At 37.9% G+C, this 23979-nt stretch overlaps 1 protein-coding gene across 3 annotated transcripts in view; it reads right to left on the bottom strand.

The window, feature by feature from the left end:
* LOC121863417 (tRNA (uracil-5-)-methyltransferase homolog A-like) overlaps positions 1-23979 on the bottom strand; it is a 75753-nt gene that overhangs the window by 20956 nt on the left and 30818 nt on the right. For all 3 annotated transcript variants that reach the window (XM_042362073.1, XM_042362072.1, XM_042362075.1), the window contains exons 10-15: positions 22945-23050; positions 19938-20060; positions 17605-17797; positions 15469-15619; positions 14351-14448; positions 13504-13586 (exon numbers count right to left, since the gene is read on the bottom strand). In XM_042362073.1, coding sequence (XP_042218007.1) covers positions 13504-13586; positions 14351-14448; positions 15469-15619; positions 17605-17797; positions 19938-20060; positions 22945-23050 — 754 coding nt within the window. The remainder of the gene's footprint in view (positions 1-13503; positions 13587-14350; positions 14449-15468; positions 15620-17604; positions 17798-19937; positions 20061-22944; positions 23051-23979) is intronic.

The following is a 23979-nucleotide window of genomic DNA, read 5'->3' as shown; positions in this document are numbered from 1 at the left end:
CACGGCGTTCGTTAACTGAGGGACCACTGTACTGTATATTACTATACCAGTTCACAATCAGCCAAGACTACAGTGTTAAGACATAAAAAGTGATTACGGTTACGTATACTATATAGAAGTCTTCGCTTAACGTCGTGGTTACGTTCTTGAAAAGCATAACGTTAACGAAATAAATTTTCCCCGTAAGAAATAAATAAAATACACTAGTTACGCTCCCCAGCCTCCCTTTGCCCCATAAAATACATTACATATACGTAAATTCAATGGAATTTTTATAGAAAATATATATTAAACATCCAAAAAGATAAATAAACTAAATCATTTTGTATTGTACTCACTGATGGGCAGAGGTGGAGCGACTGTGTGGTGGGTTTAAAACCTCCATTTTGGTAGCAAGGCTAATGGTCTTGCATTGCTTCTTCACAACACTAGCATCACTAACACTTGATGGCCGCTTGGAAGCCATTTTGAATGGTTACAGTACAGTATTTATAGCAAAAACACATAGCACGCACGTACGCTATGGAAGCCCAATAAAGACTGGGGACGCTGTGACGCTTGAGAGAGCGTAGCGCGCCAAGATGACAGAGGGTGATACGCCATACAAAGTAGTCAGTGACTACATTATAACGAATTGGTCGGGACGTCGGAATCATGGGTATCTAAAGAGTGGTGACGTTATAACGAAACAACGTTATAGGGGGCAACGTTAAACGAGGACTTACTGTACATACAAAGGGTGACCTCAGATTGAATCAGGTTGGGTCAATAATAAGACCCACTAATCCCCCACCCCACCTCCACCTTCATAGCAGTGGGCAGTGTATGCTACTGTGTAGTGGGTGTATGTACAGGTAAACCTTGATTTACGATGGGGTTATGTTCCTGAAAACCCAATCGCAAATCGAAATATTGTAATTGAGTTCGTTATAAAATGGGGTTCTATAGGATACGTTCCCAGCCAGTCCAACATACATGTAAGGGGAGGCTTTAGTCGTCTCCCCCCACCATTCCCCCTCCCACAATCTGCACACTAGCTCCATTGGACGTAAGAAATATTTATTATCTTTATGGTTTTGACTATGATACAGTAACCTTTTTTTTCTACACATTCTGTATGAACAATTGTGTGTGCACGTAACAGAGTAAAAAAATAAAATAAAATAAAATAAAATTACATATACGGTACAGTACCTATCCAAAATTATGTGTTGAACAATAACATAGCTCAAAACTCAGCCTCTTCCACTCAGAGTGCTATTGGGTGGCAAGTTGGAGACTGCTATACAATTATGTGCCATCTCCACAAATATTATTCCCCGTTATCCCTCGTTTAGAAGATTATTTCTTGTTATACCTACTTTAACAATCATTTTGCATTAACGATCAATTTTTCAGGAATGCATCCCAATTGTTAAACAAGGGATACCTGTACAGTATTCCGCGCGTCAGTGAGGTTGGACGGATGATGGCCATCATTAATGCATTTTTTCTTATTATAAATAGGGAAGTGGCCTTAAAATATTACCACCGTTAAAGCATATTATCGTAAATAGTGAGATTGTAAATTGATGTTTACCTGTATAGTACAAAGTGTGCACAATCTCTCCTTCATGGAGGGAGACAAGTCACAATTAGCGACAACTGCTACAGAAGATGGTACAGGACAAAGGCAGGCCACATATCACCATTTGGCCTGTCTGCATTACAAGCTCAAGCCAACACCATTTGATAACTCGGAATTTCATGTAACTCGGTATGGATGTGGTCTCGGAATTTATCATAGTATAACTTTGTTACATGCACACGCAATCTTTCGTACAGAATGTGCCAAAAAAAAATATTAAAATAAAAGAAATTATTATTATTATGTCAAAAACATAAAAGGAATAAACATTTCTGATGTGTGCAGGACTTATCACAGAGCTAGACATACATAATTTTCTTCATTTTTTTTATTGTTAGATGGACATACAATCTTTCATACAGAATGTGAAAAAATGCAGGACTCTATTGTCAATTTTTTTTTATAAACATCACCGATATTTAATAATAAACATAGCCTTCATTTTCAGCATACACTTATTCTGCATTAAAATAATAGCACTAGCCAGTAGCCTAGTTAAATATTCTGTAAAGAAATTAGGGAACATTACTTTTAGCAATACAAAATATGGAAATATGAAATGGTTTTCGAGCAGTACAAATTTTTGACGTCACTCAGCCAGCTGCATACATACCCCTTTCTGGAAAAATAGGGGTTGCAGACCCCTGCTGTAGACCATAGTTATGGAAATACAGTAAAGTGTCGATAATTTGTGGATTAGCAGGTTAGGTACCAGAAGACATTGTGAATTTTCAAACAGCAAATTATAGTTTAATTGATTTAAATGTATCTCAAAGGCATATTATACACGCCGCTCTTTTGGTCATATCCGTAGTGCCATGGATGAAGACCCTGACCCTGAAGTTGGCAAGTGTTGGAAGGAGTAAAGCATTGCGGACTGCATTACCAACATCAGTAAAGTATTCAATGAACTCAAACCAGAGACAGTGAATACTTGTTGGCGAACCTTATGGCCTGAGTGTGTGATTAACTTTAAGGAATTTCCGTCCATAGTAAAGGATGTGAATGACATTGTGAGTGTTGCACGTGATTTGGGTGGTGAGGGTTTGTGGACATGGCTGCTAAAGATGTGGAAGAGCTGGCTGATGGGCATGGAGAGGAACTTACAGAAGAGTATTTGGAAGAGTTGGTAAAAAATGCCAAGGAAGATGAAGAAGAAGACATTATGGAATTACAACTAAAAGGTTAGAGCTTGGAAAATTTTGGTGAACTATTTTGTCAGGTAAAGATGGTGAATGACTCATTGTTGACCATGACCCTTCAATGGAACACATCCTTAAGATGGTCCGAGGAATCAGCCAGGTATTGTTTCCCTATCAGGAAATGTTTAAAGAACTCAAAACCAAGAGGAAACAACTACCAATCACCATGTTTTTCAAGAAAGAACCAACTACTACTGCTGCCGCTCCACCCTCCTCTTCCCAGCCACCCACCATCTCAGCACCTGCCTCCCAGCCACGCACCACTCTACCACCAGCCTCTCCACTGACCACCACTGATTCACCACTCTTCCACCAGTAATCCTGATGATCCACCTATGCTTGTGTAACCAGGTGTCTCCCTATGTACAGTGCACCACTTCATCAAGCTCCAGACTTCCACATACAAATGTAAGTTCAGTATTGTGACTTAAGGTATTATGTAAGTTGCTATTCGCAGTTTTGCCAATTTGCACCATTTCTTGGAACCTATCCATCGTAAATGACAAGAGTCTACTGTAGTAATAAAACATGAAATCATATACAGTAGGATCTCAAGTTTAGCGAATTTTAGATTTGCAATTCATATGTTTCGCTCACTTCTAAAATTTCCAGCCTCTCAAGAATAGTGATTTTCATTACAAGTTTTGCGAGTCATTGGAGAGTGGGCAGCAAGCATTGTCACGGTCATTTGTTATCCGTCGACCTGCCGAGCATTTTTTTGTTTACGACAGTTAGTTTGAATGAGGGAGTGGTGCAGTGACCTTGGATTATATAACTCATTGTGCAAATGTTTTGCGAGATTCTTGTTTAACTATTAACGATTCTTGTGCATTAGCGATTCTTGTATATTAATGATTCTTGTGCAATAGCGATTCTTGTGTATTAACGATTCTTGTGTATTAGCGATTCTTGTATTAGTGATTCTTGTGTATTAACGATGAGTGAAGTGTGTAATATAAATGTCGGGAGCGGTTCTGGTGGTAATGATGGCAGTAAAGAAGGTCAAGAAGGAAAGCCCCAAGCCAAGCATGACTACCGTAAGGGGGTCAAGAAGAAGAAATACAGTAAAACCTCGATTAACCGACCACATATGGGGGGAAGGGGCCGACAGATAATCCAAAAGGTCGGTTAATAGTACATAAAGTCTACGGAAATAAAACATACATTTTCAAAATACCTTTCCCTAACCTACCTCATTTAAGTCCTTCTATTCATTTTTTTTTCATTTGCCATTCATATTTCAATAGAATTTGCTTTAAGACATTAACCACTTTAGAAAATAAATATGTACCAGCACAGAAACCGTGAATAAAAAATGGAAAAGTCAAAGAACATATGGCATCACAAAAATTGTGACCAAGTCCCAGGTTGCTGATCTGACTTTCTGCCTCATTTACACTCAATTGCAGGGTCTCAATTGTTTCTCTTACTATTGACAACACAACATACATACAGGTACATTGTTTCTCACTCTTTATTTTTTTCATTTTTGCATTTCTTTATGGTTCTGTATTATTATTATTATTATTATTATTATTATTATTATTATTATTATTATTATTATTATTATTATTATCAATATTAATATTATTACATTGTCGCCCCCCAGGCCCCGATGTGGGTCAGTGACCTGTGCCCGGGTGGGCTAATCCCCGTTAAAAAAAAAAAAATGGGGGTTTGGGATTGACGGTTAACCCGAAAGTCAGTTAATCGAGGTTCTACTGTACATCCTTGAAATGAAACGAGAGATGCTTGAAATGATCAAAAGTGGTGCTCGTACCTGTGAAATCATGCACAGGTTCAACTGCCCCGAATCAACCATACGTTCCCTTAAGAAGAACAAGGAAGCCGTAACTGCTTCTGTGAATGTATTCTAAAGATTTTCTAGTAACAGGACGTTCTCCGATTTTTCACAACGAAACCTACTGCGTGTTATCACAAAACATTACCATCACAAGTGGGTGGAAAGAAGAAACCATGAGCAAGGCAATCTGTCTGGGCCACAGATAAGGCATCAAGCGAGTGTTTATTACGCAGCTGTTGCACAGAAGAAACGCGTTAACTCTCCACCACCTTTCAATGCTTCTGTTGGTTGGTTGGTTGCCTTTAAGAAGCATTATGAAGTCAAGTTTGCCCAGTACCATGGGGAGAGTGCATCGGCTGATGTCATAGCAGCAGAAAAATATCTACCTGTCTTTCAAGCTCTTGTGAAAGAGGGTGGTTATTGCCGAGATCATATCTTCAATTGTGAAGAAACTGGCATTTTCTGGAAGCGCTCACCTACGACCACTTTCATTGCCAAGGATGAAAGACATCAAAGGACAGGATTACAGTTTTATTCACAGCTAATGCAAGTGGAGATTTCTTGATGAAACCCCTGGTTGTTAACTGTGCTGCCCGTCCTAGAGCTTACCGTCATCCCAATATGTCGCAGCTCAATGTTTATTGGATGTCTAATAAGAAAGCTTGGGTTACAACGTCTTTATGCACCGATTGGTTTGACAAGCACTTTGTTCCTGACGCCCACCAGTACTGCCGGAGAAGAACATTGACTTCAGTCACCCTAATGCACAAGATATCTTTCTTCCTCCTAACACCACATCGCTTCTGCAGCCACTTGACCACGAATTCATCAGTAATGTTAAACTGTTCTACTATTGGTCACTCTATAAAGACTTTCGTCAGCAAACAGACTCATTAGTCGAGTTACAACAAATCGAGGCAGAGCTCTCTGACAGTGACCAGGCTCTACCACCTAACCAGGAGGAGGAGATGGTAGACGACCTGACTCCTAGCACCTCACCACCCCGCAACCATAAGTGTTATCAGTTTGTGACTTTAGGAAGAAAGAAAATATTAAAAATGCAGTGGACAGAATTGTTGAGGCATGGCATAAGGCATGGAAGCCTTTGTTCGCTATCTCCGAGGTAAGTGGGGCAGAGCAGACCGAGGCAAGCAGGGAGAGGCAGTCCGTGGTGGAAACACTAATGGACACAGTCGAGGCAGCGCCGGGATTTTCAGATGTTCATGTTGAAGATTTGCAAGAAATCATTGGTCAACATCAGCAGCAACCGACAATTGAAGAAATGTTGGAGGAGGATGAAGAACAAGAAGAACAGCACCCAACACAAGAGGATAATGTTAAGCCTGGTGAACCTACAACACAGCAGCTGACTGAGTTGCTCACAAACATTGCACGTCTCAGTGAACAGCTAGAAGAATACGATACCAGGCCTCATCCTCAGAACCTTATCTGCCCTGCCCTTGATAAGGTTATGGAGGAATAGAAGGCCTTGTACATGTCTTGTTTTAATGCTCATCAGCAGGCCCTTATTACTCGGTACCTGCGCAAGGCCCAGCTTTGGCAAACACCACTTAAGGAGATGATGATGGCACCACTGATGATGATATTTAAGTGCTGGGCGACTTACTGGTGGAAGAGCTACCTCAAGATTTTGAGGGATGTGATGCTGAGGTTAGAGGAGGTGTAGAAGAGGGAGCAGGGAGGAAGCAGTAACCAGCCCTCCCTGCCTGGGAACCCATCAACCAGCCCTGTCAAGCATTTCACTGACTCCACCAAGGTAAGTTATTCTACAGTATGAGTGTATATAAATATTGTTATCAAAATTATGTACAATATAATTCTTCATTTTTAGTCCATATAACACGCGGACTTTGAACATATAATCAACGACCTCACCAGCCAGGACTCGAACCCTTGACCTAATTAGGTCAAGGGTTCGAGTCCTGGCTGGTGAGGTCATTGATTATATGTACAATATAATATGTATGAATACATTACAGTAATGTCATTTTCTTGGTGGGTTGTAGGTCATTATAGGGGGGTTTGGGTGACACCGCAGAACTGATTAGGCTTATTTACATGTACAGTATTTCAATGTCATTAGCTTGGCAATTTTAACTTTCGCGATGCTAAAACCGGTACCAATTAGTTGTGAAACATGAGATCCTACTGTACTAATATTAACTTCACCATAATTATTTTTTCATAATAAAGAGATTATTATTATTTATTTTGTATGCTAGATTTAGAAGGGTAAATTGAACATGCGTTCCCATTGTTCAGGTCAAGGAAGCAAACAGGCAATTACTATCATTCATATTTCCTAATTTTATGTAACTGGAACATGAAGGCATTAAAAAGGGTTGATGATTTTCCACATTCGGTACATTAATAAAATGTTATTAAGCCACCATGACAGATTTTCAAATTTTTTCCGACTTCATGTGTTATGCAATCATGCCTAAACGCCCCTGTGATAGTTCCTCTTGTGATGCCCCTCTTAGAGAAAGCTTTATGTGATGCAATAAGGCATTATAAGCAAAGATTGGAAGAGACTTGACCTTGCCACCCTGAACCATCTCTACCATCCTCAACAAGCAAAGATTGGAAGAGACTTGAACTTGCCACCCTAAACCATCTCTACCATCCTTAACAAGCAAAGATTGGAAGAGACTTGAACTTGCCACCCTGAACCATCTCTACCATCCTCAACAAGCAAAGATTGGAAGAGACTTGACCTTGCCACCCTGAACCATCTCTACCATCCTCAACAAGCAAAGATTGGAAGAGACTTGAACTTGCCACCCTAAACCATCTCTACCATCCTCAACAAGCAAAGATTGGAAGAGACTTGACCTTGCCACCCTGAACCATCTCTACCATCCTCAACAAGCAAAGATTGGAAGAGACTTGAACTTGCCACCCTAAACCATCTCTACCATCCTCAACAAGCAAAGATTGGAAGAGACTTGAACTTGCCACCCTAAACCATCTCTACCATCCTCAACACAGGCAAATAATAGTCTCAATTTATGTTTCACAATCCTTATTTAATGCTTATTAAGTAAGTCTGCTTTATTTTCTTGCCTGACAGTGTGTACAACAACAGAGATATATCAAAGGTAGATGACAGTTTTTTGGGGTGACCAGTCCCTAACCTCCTGAATATTATATTTTTATGGGATTAATTGCTTCGATAACTATTGATTCACTAACCAACGACTTTCCACGGTCCCTAAATGCATCAGTTATCGGAGTACACCTGTACAGTATATCGCAAATGGCAACTCCACGAGTCAGTCGGGCCACGGCCCACTAGCTCGCCACTCACGCCAATTGATGCGTGGGGGAGATGGTTTATTACATTGTCGGCATTCCAAAAGAATTCACACCATACTTTCAGGTACGCGGGTAGTGTAAACATAGATTTGTGACAGCTAAGATGTACAATTGAAGCACAGAATTTCCAGTTTTCCCTCTTCCCTGTAAGTCACGCCATCACTAAACCGAATTTTGATATAACGTTCAGCAAATTAATGCTAAATGAGGGATACCTGTACCCGCAAATTTAAGAACACAAATTTGTATTTCACTACCGTAATCATCAAAAAATTTCCAGATATTTTATAAAATGCCTAATATTGTGGTGAAACTTACAATTATTCATTCAAAGTACTGTGCCAACAATATCAAACATACACAGACACCCATCATTTCAGCGTTTCCCTCAAGTAGAATAGTATGGACATTTCCTATATTTTATGTACAGTAATATGAAAAGTAATGTGCTGGATTTCAGGTTAATGAGAGGATTTGGTGTTGGTTCTTCAGGTCACACGATACAGTAATGTACCTGTTAACCCAAAACTTTACACTACCCAAAAAATAACATTTTAGCATTCCATAAAATTACAAGAAAAATCTCTACGTTCCGGGCATTTTAATAAAATTCTGAGCAATCGCATCATGTGCTGACATGTGCCAAGCGTGTCATGGGTGAGTAGACTGAGAGTGCATTTTGCGCTACGATTGGCTGCTAACGTCACGTGAGTGCATGGGATGCCTATGATTGACAGTCTATCTCTTCAAACTCTTGCATCATGACACTTAGTTCGTTGTCAGCTGTCATTGTACAAGCTTGTTTGCTCACTCACAACTGTTTTTGCATACAATCTGTGTTGCGCAGTAATGTACATTACTAAACCAGGATACAATCAACCAAGAATACTGTTAAGAGTGTATTAAGACAAAAAATGATTCCAGTTATATATACTGTACTGTACACTCAATTAATGTGAAAGTACGTACTGTATGTACAGTACTGTACATAGCAGAGTGGACAGTGAATGCCTACTGTGTGCTGGTGTGTATGTAAGGTATACAGTGTGTGTACAGCCCCTCCTTCATGGCAGGAGAAGAGTGACAGTAACACCTGCTACAGTAGATGGTACAGGACAAAGGCAGGCCATCCTGTATCATATTATCATTTGGCCTGCCTGCATCACAAGCTCAAGATGACAGTTTCTGCTGGGGAGTACAGCACAGTGATATCTCCGTCAACCGGAACAAGTGGTGTAGAAGAGCACTTCCAGGAATGGGAGATTTCCAGATAACGAGACGACTCTCTCAAAGCAGGAAAAAATCCCTCATCCCTGAAATTTTCCGGGTAACGGAAAAATCTTCTCAGACATTTCAGAAATTACCCATTACATCAGCTCTCGAAGCCGGAAAATATCCCCCATCCCCGGAATTTTCTGGCTACCAGAAAAATTTTCTCAGAATTTCAGGAGAATGCACCTGATTTTCATCTCTCACACCCGGGAAACACTCGCCCATCCCTGGAATTTTCTGGGTATCGGGAAATTTTTCTTGGGATTTTCTGGAAAATGTGCCCCTCGTCAAATCGTTCCGAAAGGCGGAATTTTCCTGAAAATTCTGGCTTTGGGAACGATTTTCTGAGTAAATTACAATTCCAGCTATCGGAGAGTTCCGAGTTTGAGGGATTCCGGTTAACGGATATACTACTGTATAGTGTATACAGTGGTCCCTCGGTTAACGAGCACAATTCGTTCCAGAAGGTTGCTTGTTAACCGAAAAATTCATTAACCAAAACCATTGTTTCAATGGGTTTTGGGTAATTGGTTTCAGCTCACCGAAAATTGCCTAAAGTCAACAAAAAAGGTAGTAAAGTACACTTACTTTGAGGTGTGTATGTAGAAGGCTCCTGGATGATGATGCTGATGTGAATTTGAAGTGGGAGGTGGAGGAGGAGAAGGGAGAAGAGAAGGAAGTGGAGGTGAAGCATTTTACTGCTTCTTGGAAAGTGAGTCACCTTCCATGAAAATGTCAGGAACCTCTGGACTGACAGATTCTCCAGCAGGAACATCCTCTCTCCTTCTTGAAGTGGAAGGCTGAGGGCTAGCATCTTGTTCCCACTGCCTTTTAGTGAAGAAACTGTCAATTTTTGTTTGTGGGGCATCTCTCCTCCTCATCATTAACTGATGTTTGAAGGAGGCCACTGTGTCCTCAACATTACACAAAGCTAGTTCTGATTTTTCCACATCTGGGTGCCTTGAAGCCAGTTTCCTGAACTTCTCCCAGTGGTCAATAACATCTTTCAAATCTGAAGTTGACATATGGTCATCACTTTCCTTTTCCTCCTCACCACTGTCAGCCTCTAACATCTCATCCAGTTGCTGCAAGTCTTCAGGAGTAAGTTCCTGCTCATGAGACATCACAAGCTCTTCTACATCATCCTCCTCCACTTCAAGGCCCAATGACTGACCAATGGACACAATCTCCTGGTCCAACTCTGCTTCTTCCTGAGAGCCCTCAAAATCATGGACTACTGATGGTCACAGTAATTTCCATGCAGAATTGAGGGATCTAGTGGAGACTTCTTGCCATGAGGACACAATCAATTTTACAGCCTCCAGGATGTTAAATTGTGTCTTCCAGAACTGTGTCAGTGTTAGTTCAGGATCAGTGGAAGTTGCCTGATGACACCTCCTGAACATTTTCTTCATGTACAGCTTCTTAAAGTTGCTGATCACATTCTGGTCCATTGGCTGTATGATTGATGTAGTGTTGGGAGGCAAAAACAACATTTTGACAGTCAAATTGAGACTCCAAAGTGCTGGTAAGTTGAGGGTCATGACCAGGGGCATTATCCATAAGGAGAAGAGCCTTTAAAGGTAGCTCTTCACAGAAGGGCAAAACACCTCAACAGCCCATTCATTAAAGAGCTGTCTTGTCACCCATGCCTTACAGTTGGACTTCCAATAAACTCCAAGCCGTCCTCTTACCACTTTTTGTTGCCTGAACACCCTGGGGTTCTCAGAGTGGTAGACAAGCATAGGCTTCAGTTGGAAATCCCCTGAAGCATTGGCACCAAGCAATAGAGTGAGATGGTCTTTCATGGGTTTATGCTCAGGTAAAGAGGCTTCATCTCTGGTGATGAATGTCCTTTTGGGCATTTTTTTCCAGAACAGCCCAGTTTCGTCCACATTGAACGCTTACTGTGGAAGATAACTTTCTTCATCCATCAGTTCTTTAAACTCCACTAAAAATTTTACTGCTCCTTCCTTATCAGCACTAGCAGCCTCACCATGCCTAACAACACTAAAAATGTCACTTCTTTTCTTAAATTTTTCGAACCAGCCCTTGCTGGCCCTTAACTCTTCAAATTCTATGCCTGAAGAACCAGGTTGATCTGTCTTTAAATGTTCGTAGATCTCCCTGGCTCTTTCACAAATAAATTCGGTCGAAACTGAATCACCTTTCATTTGTTTTTCCCTAATCCAAATGAGAAGTAACCTCTCTGTTTCTGCTATTAGGAATCTACCTTTAAACACTCTGGTAGATTTGTCTCTCACTTTCACTTCCTTGAATTTGTCTTTCTGTGCAAGAATTGTCGACACAGTTGATGTCGACATGCCATATTCTTTGCTAAGCACATTTGTTCTAATGCCTTCTTCATGTTTCTTAATAATTTCCTGTTTCACCTGGATTGAAATCGCTTTTCTTGATTTCTTGGGACCCATGCTGGATTCAAAAACAATTTCAACACGTGATATTTTAAGTTTAATTGCTGTAAATAAAGAATATTTTCTTTAAATCAACACTGCACTGCGCTATATATCATCAATATGTAAAATAAATTTCAAAATGACCAATAATTTCACTGTAAAAACGGAAAAAATCGTTCATGTTGAAGAGAGTCTGAAGCAAGATGTTACCTCCACTGAAAAGACACAGAGACTGATGTCTGTTTGGTGTGTTGACAGGCTGTTTGGCGCGCTAAAAACTACTTTCCCTGTATTCAATTATGTTAAATAATTGTTAAAATGACTAAAAAATTTAATATAAGACTTTTAAAATTATTGAATAGTACAAACTTCTTGATATTTACTAATATAGTAAGGAATTTAAGCCCTAGAACCGATTGGCGGACTAATACGACAGCTAGTGCACAAGCGAAAACATGTTGAGGGACGCTCGTAAGGAATTCGTTAATCGAGGGATTGCTCGTTAATCAAAGTGAAGAATCTTATGGAAGGTAATTTGTTAACCGAAATCTCATTAATACTATATTTACAATATACTCTTACGTGTACAGTAGTGTTTACATAAATAAATACAGCTCTGTATCTGTCTGACTGCAGTTAATCCTCCGTAGCAGCAGCGCTCCGTATCAAATTTGTAGTTTAGATGCAGAAAAATTCACTAATGCCCAGGAAAATTCTGTATATGTGTGATTTTTCTAGGATATGAAAATTTGTCTCAATACTTGGAAATGCTTTGCACCAATTGTTCCGGCTAAGAGGAATATTATTGTTTCAGGATGTACAATATTTGGCAAAAAAAGATATAGGAACAAGAAATCAACTATAAAAGTTGAGATTTTAAAGAATTTAACTATCAACTACCTTACTGCATAAGTAATATTTTTAAACAGGAAAAGCAAGAAGATAATATTGCAATTCTAAAAGGTATAGATAAATTCCATGGAGGAACCTGCAAATATAAGTGAGCAGTTAGCCACAATATAGTAACAATAGCTTAGTCCAGGAAGGATTTGATTAAGAAGAATAAGATGACAGAAATGACCAGACAGAAAGAAATATGAAAGCAACTTTTGGCATAAGTCTGCTTTAACCCTTCTGTTAATATGGGTCCTTATGCTACAGCCACAACGAGTATAATAGTGTCAGTATGGATGTAGTTTTTAAATATGGGTATATTTTAAATCATCAGCACCATCTAAGCTCCCCTAGAATTTTACTGTATTATGAGTAACTGTCTTTGCAGTCAAGAGCCTTACTTGTTCTGTAATATTAAATGAGGAACATTTCTTGGTATGTCAGCTAAGAAATATCCTGTTATCTGCCAAGTACAGACAGAGATCATGGTGTACCATAGTTAATGGATACAGATATAGTCACTGGAGTCTGACAATCCAGCTACAGACTGAATTTGATAACGAAAAATAATATCATGAAACTTGTGGAAATAGCATTTAAAAATACACATACCTATGACTTCTGCCATGTATGCTCATGAATTTACGCAAAGCATAAGCCTAATCTATTAATAACTGAGTGTCACTGCCAATACCAAGTAAACAGATATTATATCCCATCACATATCATGCCACTTACACTTGTATCATAATATTAACAAACATCTAATCAAGGTACTGACAGACTCAATGTTCTTCACCATTTTGGGTCTTAGGTTTAGTATTTACAAAACCTTGAAAATAAGAACCATAATATTTATCATCAATCATGAAAATTATGTAAGATTATGCAGTACATTAAATGAATAAGAAATACAATAATGTAAACTCACAAGAGAGGAAAACTTACCTGTGTCGGAGAAAATTTTTGTGCTGCTCTAGGCCTCTTAGGTACACGCTGGAAGTACTCATCGTCACGGGGAAGTGGATTTCCTAAATAATTAATGCAATATGTAAATCTAGCTAAAATACAACTCCTAAACTAATACATAAAATTAAATCACCTAAATACACACAGGGTTTTCACCATTTGATACAAGGGTTCGTTCCTAAAAATCCTTGTAATGAGCGAAATTGCAATATGCTACACTAATTTTCCCATAAGAAACAATGAATGAAGGGGAATGCATGTCTGGTCAGGAATTTGGGGGGGTTCTTGGGCTGATTTACATAGAGAAAAACAGTTAGTATAAATCAATAAAACATGTAAAATATAGTGCAGGTTGGACCCCACTAATCTGGGACTCGATAGTCCACCAGCTTCAATGGTTCGGGAGGCAAAGGGGGAAAATTAGGATATGTTCCACAATTTCTATAAGTCAAACAGTAATGCTATAAAAGTCATGGAAAAATCATTACACTTATCACAACCTGTCCTCAAATGTACTAAGTTAATTATGAATTTTTTTATCTCTTGTGTAAACCATGAGATCTTTATACTCAAATTAATTGCTGTCTTGCAAGGATTCCAGCAATGCAAGTTATATTTTGCTTAGTCAAGTCAATAACATTTTATAAGCAAAAAAAATCCCTCCCCTCTCCACTGACAACTACCCGGTAACCTCCCCCCTCCTCCCAGCCAGCAGGTGGTAAGGATATGTAAAAATTAATATATAATTCTGACAAACACTTTTTTTTATAATACTCTTTTGAAAATTTGAATTTTACATTAAAAAACCTATACAGTGGCTACTCACCTTCCATAATTCGACGCCACTTGCGCTCTTCCCAACGTTCAAAGAGTATAATCAACTCATAGTGTGGGGTGTGGGGGAAGAGGTCAACAGGGATTGCTCTGAAAGGTTGTAGTTTGCTTAGAAATGATTTATATCCATTACATGAGGCAGTTTAAGAAAACTAAAAAAAAAAGAAAGAAAAGTTCAAGAACAGCAGCCAATAGTAACCAATAAATATAGCAAAATTTGGTGTGGGACTTACAGGGCACAGATCCTTTAAAGAACACTAATAATATAACCATATATACAATAGGTGTTTTGAATTATATATTATTTTTTACTGTACAAAGGTTCTGCAGCTTATTAAAATGTTGAAAATACAACACCGTTAACTGAATACTGTACAGCAATGAAGCGAAGGAAAGTAAATTTAAAAAGAAATGTTAGCTTCATATAGAGGTAGTCAATAAAAGATCACTGGAGTAGAACCATTTTGGAACATACACATCATACCACCATATACTGTACATGATTTGGATTAAATTTTATGATTTTTCATTAAAATTAATGGACAGTTTGATTAAAAAAATATTAAAATTACACACTAATGTATTAACTTAAAAATTCACACTTATGGTTATGATAATAAAAATGGAAAAGAACCGAGGTCACTGTGTGATATACGTATATCCCTGGCAAAATTCGAGCTTTGAGGAGGCCACAACTTCCTGAAACATGGAAACAAATTACTGTACAGTACTGGCTTTCACACTGACCTGACAAGTACCTAAATTAAAAAAAACCTGGCTAGTTTCACATAAAATCTATTTCCTTGTTTGATTTAATACGTTCAAAGTCATGTGTACAGAAAAAAGAGCAGTAAAAACTTCCATGATTTATGTCCATGTGTGTTCTTCCTTAGTTATATAGCCCAAAACACACTCAAAACCCTAAACATCCAGGAAGTTGAAAATTGAACGTGTGTAGCCCTTCACCAGGTATTAATTCCAAGAAATTTTGTCAAGAAAAAATGGGTAACAAATCTGATAAATCACAAGTTTCAGTTGGATCATTCCTATCACTGTACAGTATCTAATTGATCTGTTGAGGGGGAACTTACCATAACTTTAGAGACTTACTTTAAGGGTATGAAGAATTCTCCTTTGTATTGTTTGCTTTGTGGTCTTCCCAGATTAATGAAATTCTTGAAAGCACAATTAGGGTCACAAGAGACAAAAAGAAGATGCTTCATATTTTCACACTTGCGAAGACCAAACACTACATTACCATCTAGAGAAGAAAAGAAAATATACAGTACAGTATTACAGTAAACAGTACAGTATATTAAACCAGAATATTCAAATTTGTCTTCATCAACTTTCATGTATTTTACCTTGAAATCTGCCATAAATTTAAGGTTCAGATTTTTTTACTCAGCAGATACGACATCTAGTTCCAGCGATATTTCTGTCAGCTTCAAATCTAAACTTTATATTTGGACTATAGTTGGTAACAGTTCTACCCGGTACAGTGGCTGGCGCATTTTGCAAAATTTGAAGGAGCACTGGATGTTCCTGGAGATGGGGAGGGCAGCAACCCTCTCTCCTCCACTTGCCACTCATCATCATCATTGTCCTCGTTCAAACACGTAGCCCGGGTCACTATCATTATCATCAATATCACTACCAATACATGCCTCTTTGTCAATACCATGTTCATCTTCACCCCTACCAAATAATTCAGAGTATATCTAGTCCTGATTGAGTGACCGGTTACATTCACATGCTATGGCTATTGAGACTCTACTGAGTAGTCCTGCAGCCTTGACTGTGGGGAGAGACGGGAGGGTGGGGCCCCCTGGGGGGAAGGGGGTTCCTCAAGGCAGTGTGGCAGGAAACGTTTACACAAGATGCCAGACAACACCAGCCACCAGAATATGGTAGCTAGACTCAGTTTCAAAGGAGCAGGAAAAGTATATTTGGAAAACGTTCTAGTACGTGAATGACCAGAGATACAGTAAAACCTCTATTAACCGACCCTCGATTAACCGACTTTCGGATTAACCGCCGATCCCGTACCCCTAAATATTTTTTTTTTTTTACGGGGATTAGCCCACCCGGGCACAGGTCACTGACCCACATCGGGGCCTGGGGGGCGAAAATGTAGTGATAATAAGGATGATGATGATAATAATAATAATAATAATAATAATAATAATAATAATAATAATAATAATAAAGAACTATAAAGAAATGCAAAAATGAAAAAAACCAAGAGTGAGAAACAATATACCTGTATGTATGTATGTTGTGTTGTCAATAGTAAGATAAATAATTGAAACCCTGCAATTGTGTGTAAATGAGGCAGAAAGTCAGATCAGCAACCTGGGACTTGGTCACAATTTTTGTGATGACAATGTTCTTTGACTTTTCCATTTTTTATTCACGGTGTCTGTGCTGGTTCATATTTATTTACTAAAGTGGTTAATGTTTTAAAGCAAATTCTTTTGAAATATGAATGGCAAATGAACAAAAAAGAATAGAGGGACTTAAATGAGGTAGGTTAGGGATAAGTACGTTGAAAATATGTGTTATTTCCGTAGACTTTATTTACTATTAACCGACCTTTTGGATTATCCGTTGGCCCCTTCCCCCCATATATGGGCGGTTAATCGAGGTTTTACTGTAGCAACATCGGCGATCACATACTTGAACGCTAATGACCAGTTACGGGTTAATTAATATGTAAACACACAAAGTGGTGCCATATTTCAGAAAATGTGCCAGTTACTGTATTAGGTGGAATTGTTGCCAACTGTGCATGGGAAAGTCATACACATATTCTAACAAATAATTTCAATTGTATACATTACAACAAAAAAGGGGAGTCGGTCACAGAGTTCTTATGATCCATAAGTATGCAATGGATTACACAAGAGGACCGTCTATACTCTTGAAAAGTTAAAGTGGGTCCTATAGGCATGGCTGCCATTTAGGGACAGTGTGGATACAGCATACTGTATACTAAGCCTTTGGTATACAAGGGAGTAGCATGGCCGGTACTACTCTTGACCATCCTCTCTTCTCCAAGTTGTAAACTTAAAATACCCATTTACCGCTGGTTGAACTGGGAGTGCCAGTGAACCGAACCACCACAATAGGAGGCGAGTGCTGTGTCCACTCGCCTGCCGCTCTCCGTCTAGACTCTTCAGGACATTAAATGTGGAAATTAATTATGTATAGAAGTGGATAAACAAATGAAGATTAATGACTTACTAAGGCCAGCTCGAGGAGGGTCCACAATACCCACAACATTAACTTTATTGCAGCTCTGCACCAAGACTTGCATGTTTTCTTCTGCTTTTCCAGTAAGTATTACTATATTTTCCAGTCCATTTTCTTCTGCATTGTGGCGAGCATCGTCAGCTGCCTTCTCCACCACTTCTATTCCATACACTTTTAAGCATCGCTGAAAAACAAGAGAAGTTGTACATTTACTTTTCTGTATATAACAAGTTATATGTTATCTTCTTCAAACAAACAAAATTCACTGCCAATGCTACTTTGAACAAAGACTTAAGGACACCCAGCTGTAAATGGGTACCTATCTTTATAAGTATATAAAGTGAAGGTGGTCAAATAAGTGCTGGCGACTCTGCCTCCTTGCACACAGTGTGCCATATTCACACTCTCCCTAATAGGCAGCCATTACTCTGCAACCCTCTTTCACTTTTCAATTAAGTGGTGCCTGCATCATGGATCTTCCCAAGGCATTTCAGTCTCAGATAAATTAATACTGTACATATTGTCAAAACAAAAACAAAAAAATTATTTTTTCCTAATAAATTTTTTCTTCTATTTAAGCTCTTTTTCCATTAAGTATTAACTTAATATTGCATTGCCATTACAGTATATCCTCTCCTCTGTGGCCTCCTCAAATGTGAAACTTGCTTAAAGTCGGCATTTTACCAAAACTCTATTACTGTACATGCCATAAGTGTTTGTGCCTCTTAATGAATAGTCAGCTGCTTTTACCAATAACAATAGTTTTTTCATGATACTGACAAATTTATTCCCAGTTACCTGACAAATCTCACTTCTTCCAAACTGTGTCTATTCAAACTACCATTAATTTCATCTCTCTTCATTATACTATTTCCACGCTAACCTGGCCCGTAAGCCACGCCCCTTGTCTATAGCGACAAATAGCTGATTAATTCAAAGACATTAATAAATCTCTTAAAGAGTGTTCGGAGTCTGGTAACAGAGGATTAGATTATGTTTTTTTTTTCTCGTACTGTATCTTGAAAATTTTGATGACTTCTAGCTGGTCAGATTTTGAGGACAGCTCTTCTCATAACTGAATGACAAAATCTACATTGTGGTCCCATTCTTCCCACAGTCTGAACATTAAAAAATAAATAAAAAAAATAAAAAATTATTCACCTGCTTTTATTAAAGAAATTTCTGCGAATATCTCATGAGCAAAGTTTCAGTTTACCTATCTCTGTACATTGCAAATTATACAAAACTTCCCCAAATTACAGACACACAATATTAGTTCTATTGGTATTAGGGAGCTTTCTTCTTGTCTTTCAGTTTTCCATCTTTTGGAAAACATTCCCAGTCATCAGGAATTCACTTCAAGAGCAAGTCTGTGTCCCGGTATGTAGAGGGCACTGGCTTTCGTTCCAATTCTTTGGCCTTAAATGTCTGGCAAGATATGGATATCTAATCCTTTCTAGTTTCAATGCTTTCAGAGAGTTTGAATAAACCTACATCTCAAATTTCTCGCCAATCAGAAAGCCTTCAAGAGAACTCTTGCATCTTCATATGCTGTACTGTACTGTGCTATTTAAAGGTATTGTATCTCATTCAACACAACTATTCTGCTTGCACTTATGCCTTTATAGTTATTTAATTAAGACTTGAAACCTCTTTTTATGGGATGACAGAAGTACCATACTGTATAGGATCCCTCTCTCCTCCCATGGTGAATACGTACATCAGCAAGGAAATGAGGGGAATGATGTTTTTTACCTAAAGTGTGATTGACAGCTTGAGTCAAGCAAATTAATTCAGCGTTCGTCTTAGCGTGTAAATGTTGGTTTGCTGGCTTTCAAAATGACCACCAAATCAGTCTCAAGTTTACTTCATAAATCGTGATCTGACCGAAAGTAGCTGTATATATGCAATGTATAGTCAATAAAAAAGTATCAACCACTCAGCCGTGTGTAACAACATATACAGTACTTGTGGTTATGGGCATCGGTTGGTTCTTATTGTTCATTTTCTATCACACTGGCTTTGGGGTGTCTGATACTTATTTACTGACTGTATAATGATACAACAAGAAATTATCTTTGCTTCAAAATGCAGCCTCCAACAGGGACTGTTTTAGTGGGGCTATCTAATAGTTTACTTGTCTCTCTTCCTTGTTCCCTTGATCATAACATGAAATTTCATACTTCAATCCTTCATTTTAAATTATTTTGAATCTTTACCAATTTGAAATCACATCATTACTCAATAAAATCTTGCCTTATTTATATTTACCTGCAACTGAATTTGCATAATAAGAAACCATTACCACATAAAAATATACTTACATCTGCCAGGGAGATGCCAATAGTGCCAGTACCACAACAAATATCTAAAAGTGCAGAAGTGCCATCAAGATCTGCCACGGATCCAAGTTTATTGTAGAGCACCTCTGCAGCAGCTGTGTTCACCTGAAAGAAATACAATACAACAATAAAAATAAATAAATAAAAGTACTGTACAAGATATTTAATTTCAATATTAATAACTTGAATCTCATTCACATTGGATGATTTAGCCTTATAAATAATTTGCAAAACATCTACTGAATTATTCACAACATTCTAGTCATTCCATGATTTGAATAATGTCCACAATATTGAGCGGCCTTGATGTAACTTGGCAGCCACTCAGAGAGGACCGTTCTGCGCATGCATGAACAGCCACACTCCCGTGGGACAACCCAGTTGACCGGCAGACGTCATGAGTGAGCGTGGGTACTGTGTGACCGTCACATTTACAATGACCAAACAATAACGAAGGAGTACTACATCAAAGTTCTTCGCCGGCTGAGGGATGCGATAAGAAGAAAACGACTGCAACTGTGGGCAAGTGGTGAATGGCAGCTTCATCACGTCTCGTGCAGGGTTTTTTGACAAAACATCGCATCAGCCCCCCTACAGCCCAGATTTGGCTCCCTACGACTTCTGGCTTTTCTCAAAGCTAAAATCGCCGTTGAAAGTGAGGAGATTTCAGACCGTGGACGAGATTAAGGAGAATGTGAAGAGGCAGCTGATGAAGATCCCGAAAGAGGACTTTGCAGACTGTTTTGAAAAGTGGAAGGGATGCTGGGAGAAGTGTGTGAGCTCCCAAGTGGAGTACTTTGAAGTGGACTAAGGCACCATTGTCCTAGGTAAGCAATATTTTTTTTTCAATTGTAAATGGCTGGATACTTTCCGGACAGACCTCGTATATTCTATGCCAAGATCAACTCTCCTCAACCAGTGGACCCACTTGAGAAATATTAGATTATACTATAACTACCTTTTATCTCTTTGATGTAACACCTTTTAGCTACTATGTTAACAAAACATTTATATTGTTTTCTTCAATACTTTTGAGTCAAAATGTGAAACCAGGAAATGTATTATCAAGTGTTTTCAACCTTGCACATCCTTTCCCACTATACTGTAGGATGGTAAAAACAATAAGCAAACACAAATGCTCTTCATCTCTTGCCATCCATTCACTATGACTGCTGTAACATCTCCATTAACCAAGTTGCTAATGCCAAGGTTTATCATTCACCTTTACCAATATTTTTCTTCAGTATTACTGCAACTCATCACATTATCATTATTTTGTACCAATCATGACTATACCCTGTATAATAAACAAAGTTGTAACTATGCTTGTACATAATTACAATACTGTACAGTACATCAGTACATAATAACATTTTGTAGTTTAAAATTTTAGCTAACATAATGCATGGACATTTTGTGAGATTTACTTTTGCTGGGTATAAACTAAACTTTCTTCCACCATTCAAAAACATTACAAAACTTATTTTATATACAATATACAGGAGGTCCCCGACTTACGAACACCCGCTGATACGAATGGGATTAAACATGAAATTTACAGTACAGGTATTTTATTTACCTGATGACTTATTTATTACTTTCATTTACTGTATTTTGTCATTCTATTTCTTCTTTTGTCTTAAATTAAGTGATTTTAGATGTATATAAGGACTTAGACTATGATATGCAGTGGTCCCTCGGTTAACGAACATAATTCGTTCCAGAAGGTCGTTCGTTAACCGAAACCATTGTTTCAATGGGATATTGGATAATTGGTTCCAGCTCACAGAAAAGTATATACAAAGTAAAGCCAGAATATAATTTACATTGCTGGAATTCTTATAAGATAGTGATTAATTTGAATATAAACAAGCTAAAATTTGCATTAGACATACAAATTTTAGATCTAATTAAAGAATTTTATTAGGGAGAGCAAAAATTTTATCTTTTGTGCAAAATATATGACATTATATTCAAATTATTCCCTGTCTTGCAAGGATTTCAGCAATGCAAATTATATTATCCTAACTTTTGTCTGAGGTATTATTTAATTTTAAACCTGTAAACCTAGTCTTTTTACCCAAACGTTTCTCAGGAAGGTGGGAGGTAGGGAGGGAGGGGTGACAGTGACATGTTTGACAGTTGGCACCTGTGGTGTGAAGTATTTAATTGTTAGTTTATGTCCTTTAGATTGAGTTTTTGTTTTTTGCTAATAAAATTTAATAGAAGTGACCGGGGTGAATTTAATTTGCATTGCTGGAATTCATAAAAGATAGTGATTGATTTGAATGTAAACATAGAAGAGATAACTGAATTGGCTGAGTACCTCCTCAGCTTATCAGCTGATGTTCAAAACAAAATGTGATTTTCGTAAGGATTTCGTAAATCAAATTTTTTTCGTTAACCGAATTGAAGATTCTTATGGAAGGTAATTTGTTAACCGAAATTTCGTTAACCGAGGGACCACTGTAGTGGGGTTTTAAACAATGTTTTGTAAGTTAGGTATGCATATAGCATGTGTTCAGAAGTACAAATTTGACTTGTGAACATCCTCAGGAACGGAACCCATTCATAACCCAGGGATCCCCTGTACAGTATAACTGGAAGCTGAAAATCATTCTACCCTTGACATTTTAATTTTCATAAAAAAAAATATTTAAATTTTATTTTAAGAGTATTTTAGGTATTTTTAAGTTTATCATACAGCAGATGTAATAGATATTGCATTTTGTAAGACAGTTCAACGTGCCACAGTTTGGGTGGGAACTACCATATATAAACCAACAAATAGGAAAAAAGAAAACAAAAATAATGAAAAGCTTATTGACAGACATATCAGACCAAATATTAGGCAACTGCTAATGGTGTACAAATTCATCAGAGCTCTACAACTGAATTTTACCCGAATAAATATCTTAATTTTTCATGACTATATTGTCCACACTTGATATTCAATCTGCTTTAAAGGTTTAAGACATAAAATCCTTACCTGAAGAAATGCATCGGGAGAAACACGGAACTTTTTGTCCAGAATAGTCTCAGTTATATACTCAGTACCCCATAAGTGCTCAAGTTCAATCTCTTCACCCTGCTCCCTGGAAAATATAAAACAAAAAATCACCTCATATACATTAATTACAGACAAAAATTTAAATATCCTACTTCCAGTATTTCTGTGTTCGAGACAAAAACTTTAAATTCACAGTAACATAAAAATGCATGACAGGAATTGTATCTACATACTTTTCTGTTTATAATACTGTAAAGGGAATCATCCCATGTGAAATTAATCAAGGTAAAGTGTCCTGAAAGAACCTGAATATTATACAGGTACAGGTTGTACCTCTCTAGTTCGGCAACCTCGGGACCTGACCGGTGCCGGACCATGGAAATTGCCGGACCATGGAAATTCACCCTTTTCCTGGATAGATAGTGACTTTTGCTTATGCCTGGAAGCACTAGCACCACTTTCTCTGCGTCATGGTCTCTTTGAAGACATATTGAAGGGTTAAATGTCGTATAGTAGCTTCTCAAATTTCGCGAGTTTTTAATTCTTAACGTATTTTATTGGAACACACAAAAAAATAAATAAATAAAAATTTTGACGGCGGAAACTTGAATTTTGACGGGTTTGAATGGCCCGCCAACGTGCAGACGACGTGCATAATCGTGTAAACAGCGTCATTTCTCTTATGTACAAAAGATTCATTATTGTTTATTACTGAATGTCTTTTTTATTGAATTAATGTTTATATGTGCAAAATGAGCAATACAATTCATTAATAATACGTAGAAAATTAAAACACATGAGGAAATGACACAGCATTGTTTTCGTTGATTACAAAACCAGTGACTGACTGGTTCTACATATAAAACTGAAGAAAATAAGACCTTGGTTGTAGCTGTAGTAAAATTAATATGGTTGTTTTAAGTAATGTTATTTAATGTTAATAAATGGAACAATAGAAGTAGCTAACGATAATGGTAAAGAAAAAGAGAGATCGCATATGTAAGTGCGCATGCG

The sequence above is a fragment of the Homarus americanus genome, unplaced genomic scaffold (genome assembly GCF_018991925.1).
Source record: "Homarus americanus isolate GMGI-L3 unplaced genomic scaffold, GMGI_Hamer_2.0 scaffold19518, whole genome shotgun sequence".
Classification (NCBI taxonomy): domain Eukaryota; kingdom Metazoa; phylum Arthropoda; class Malacostraca; order Decapoda; family Nephropidae; genus Homarus; species Homarus americanus.
The sequence above is the reverse complement of the archived record's forward strand: the minus strand, read 5'-3'. Positions and strand labels throughout refer to the sequence as shown.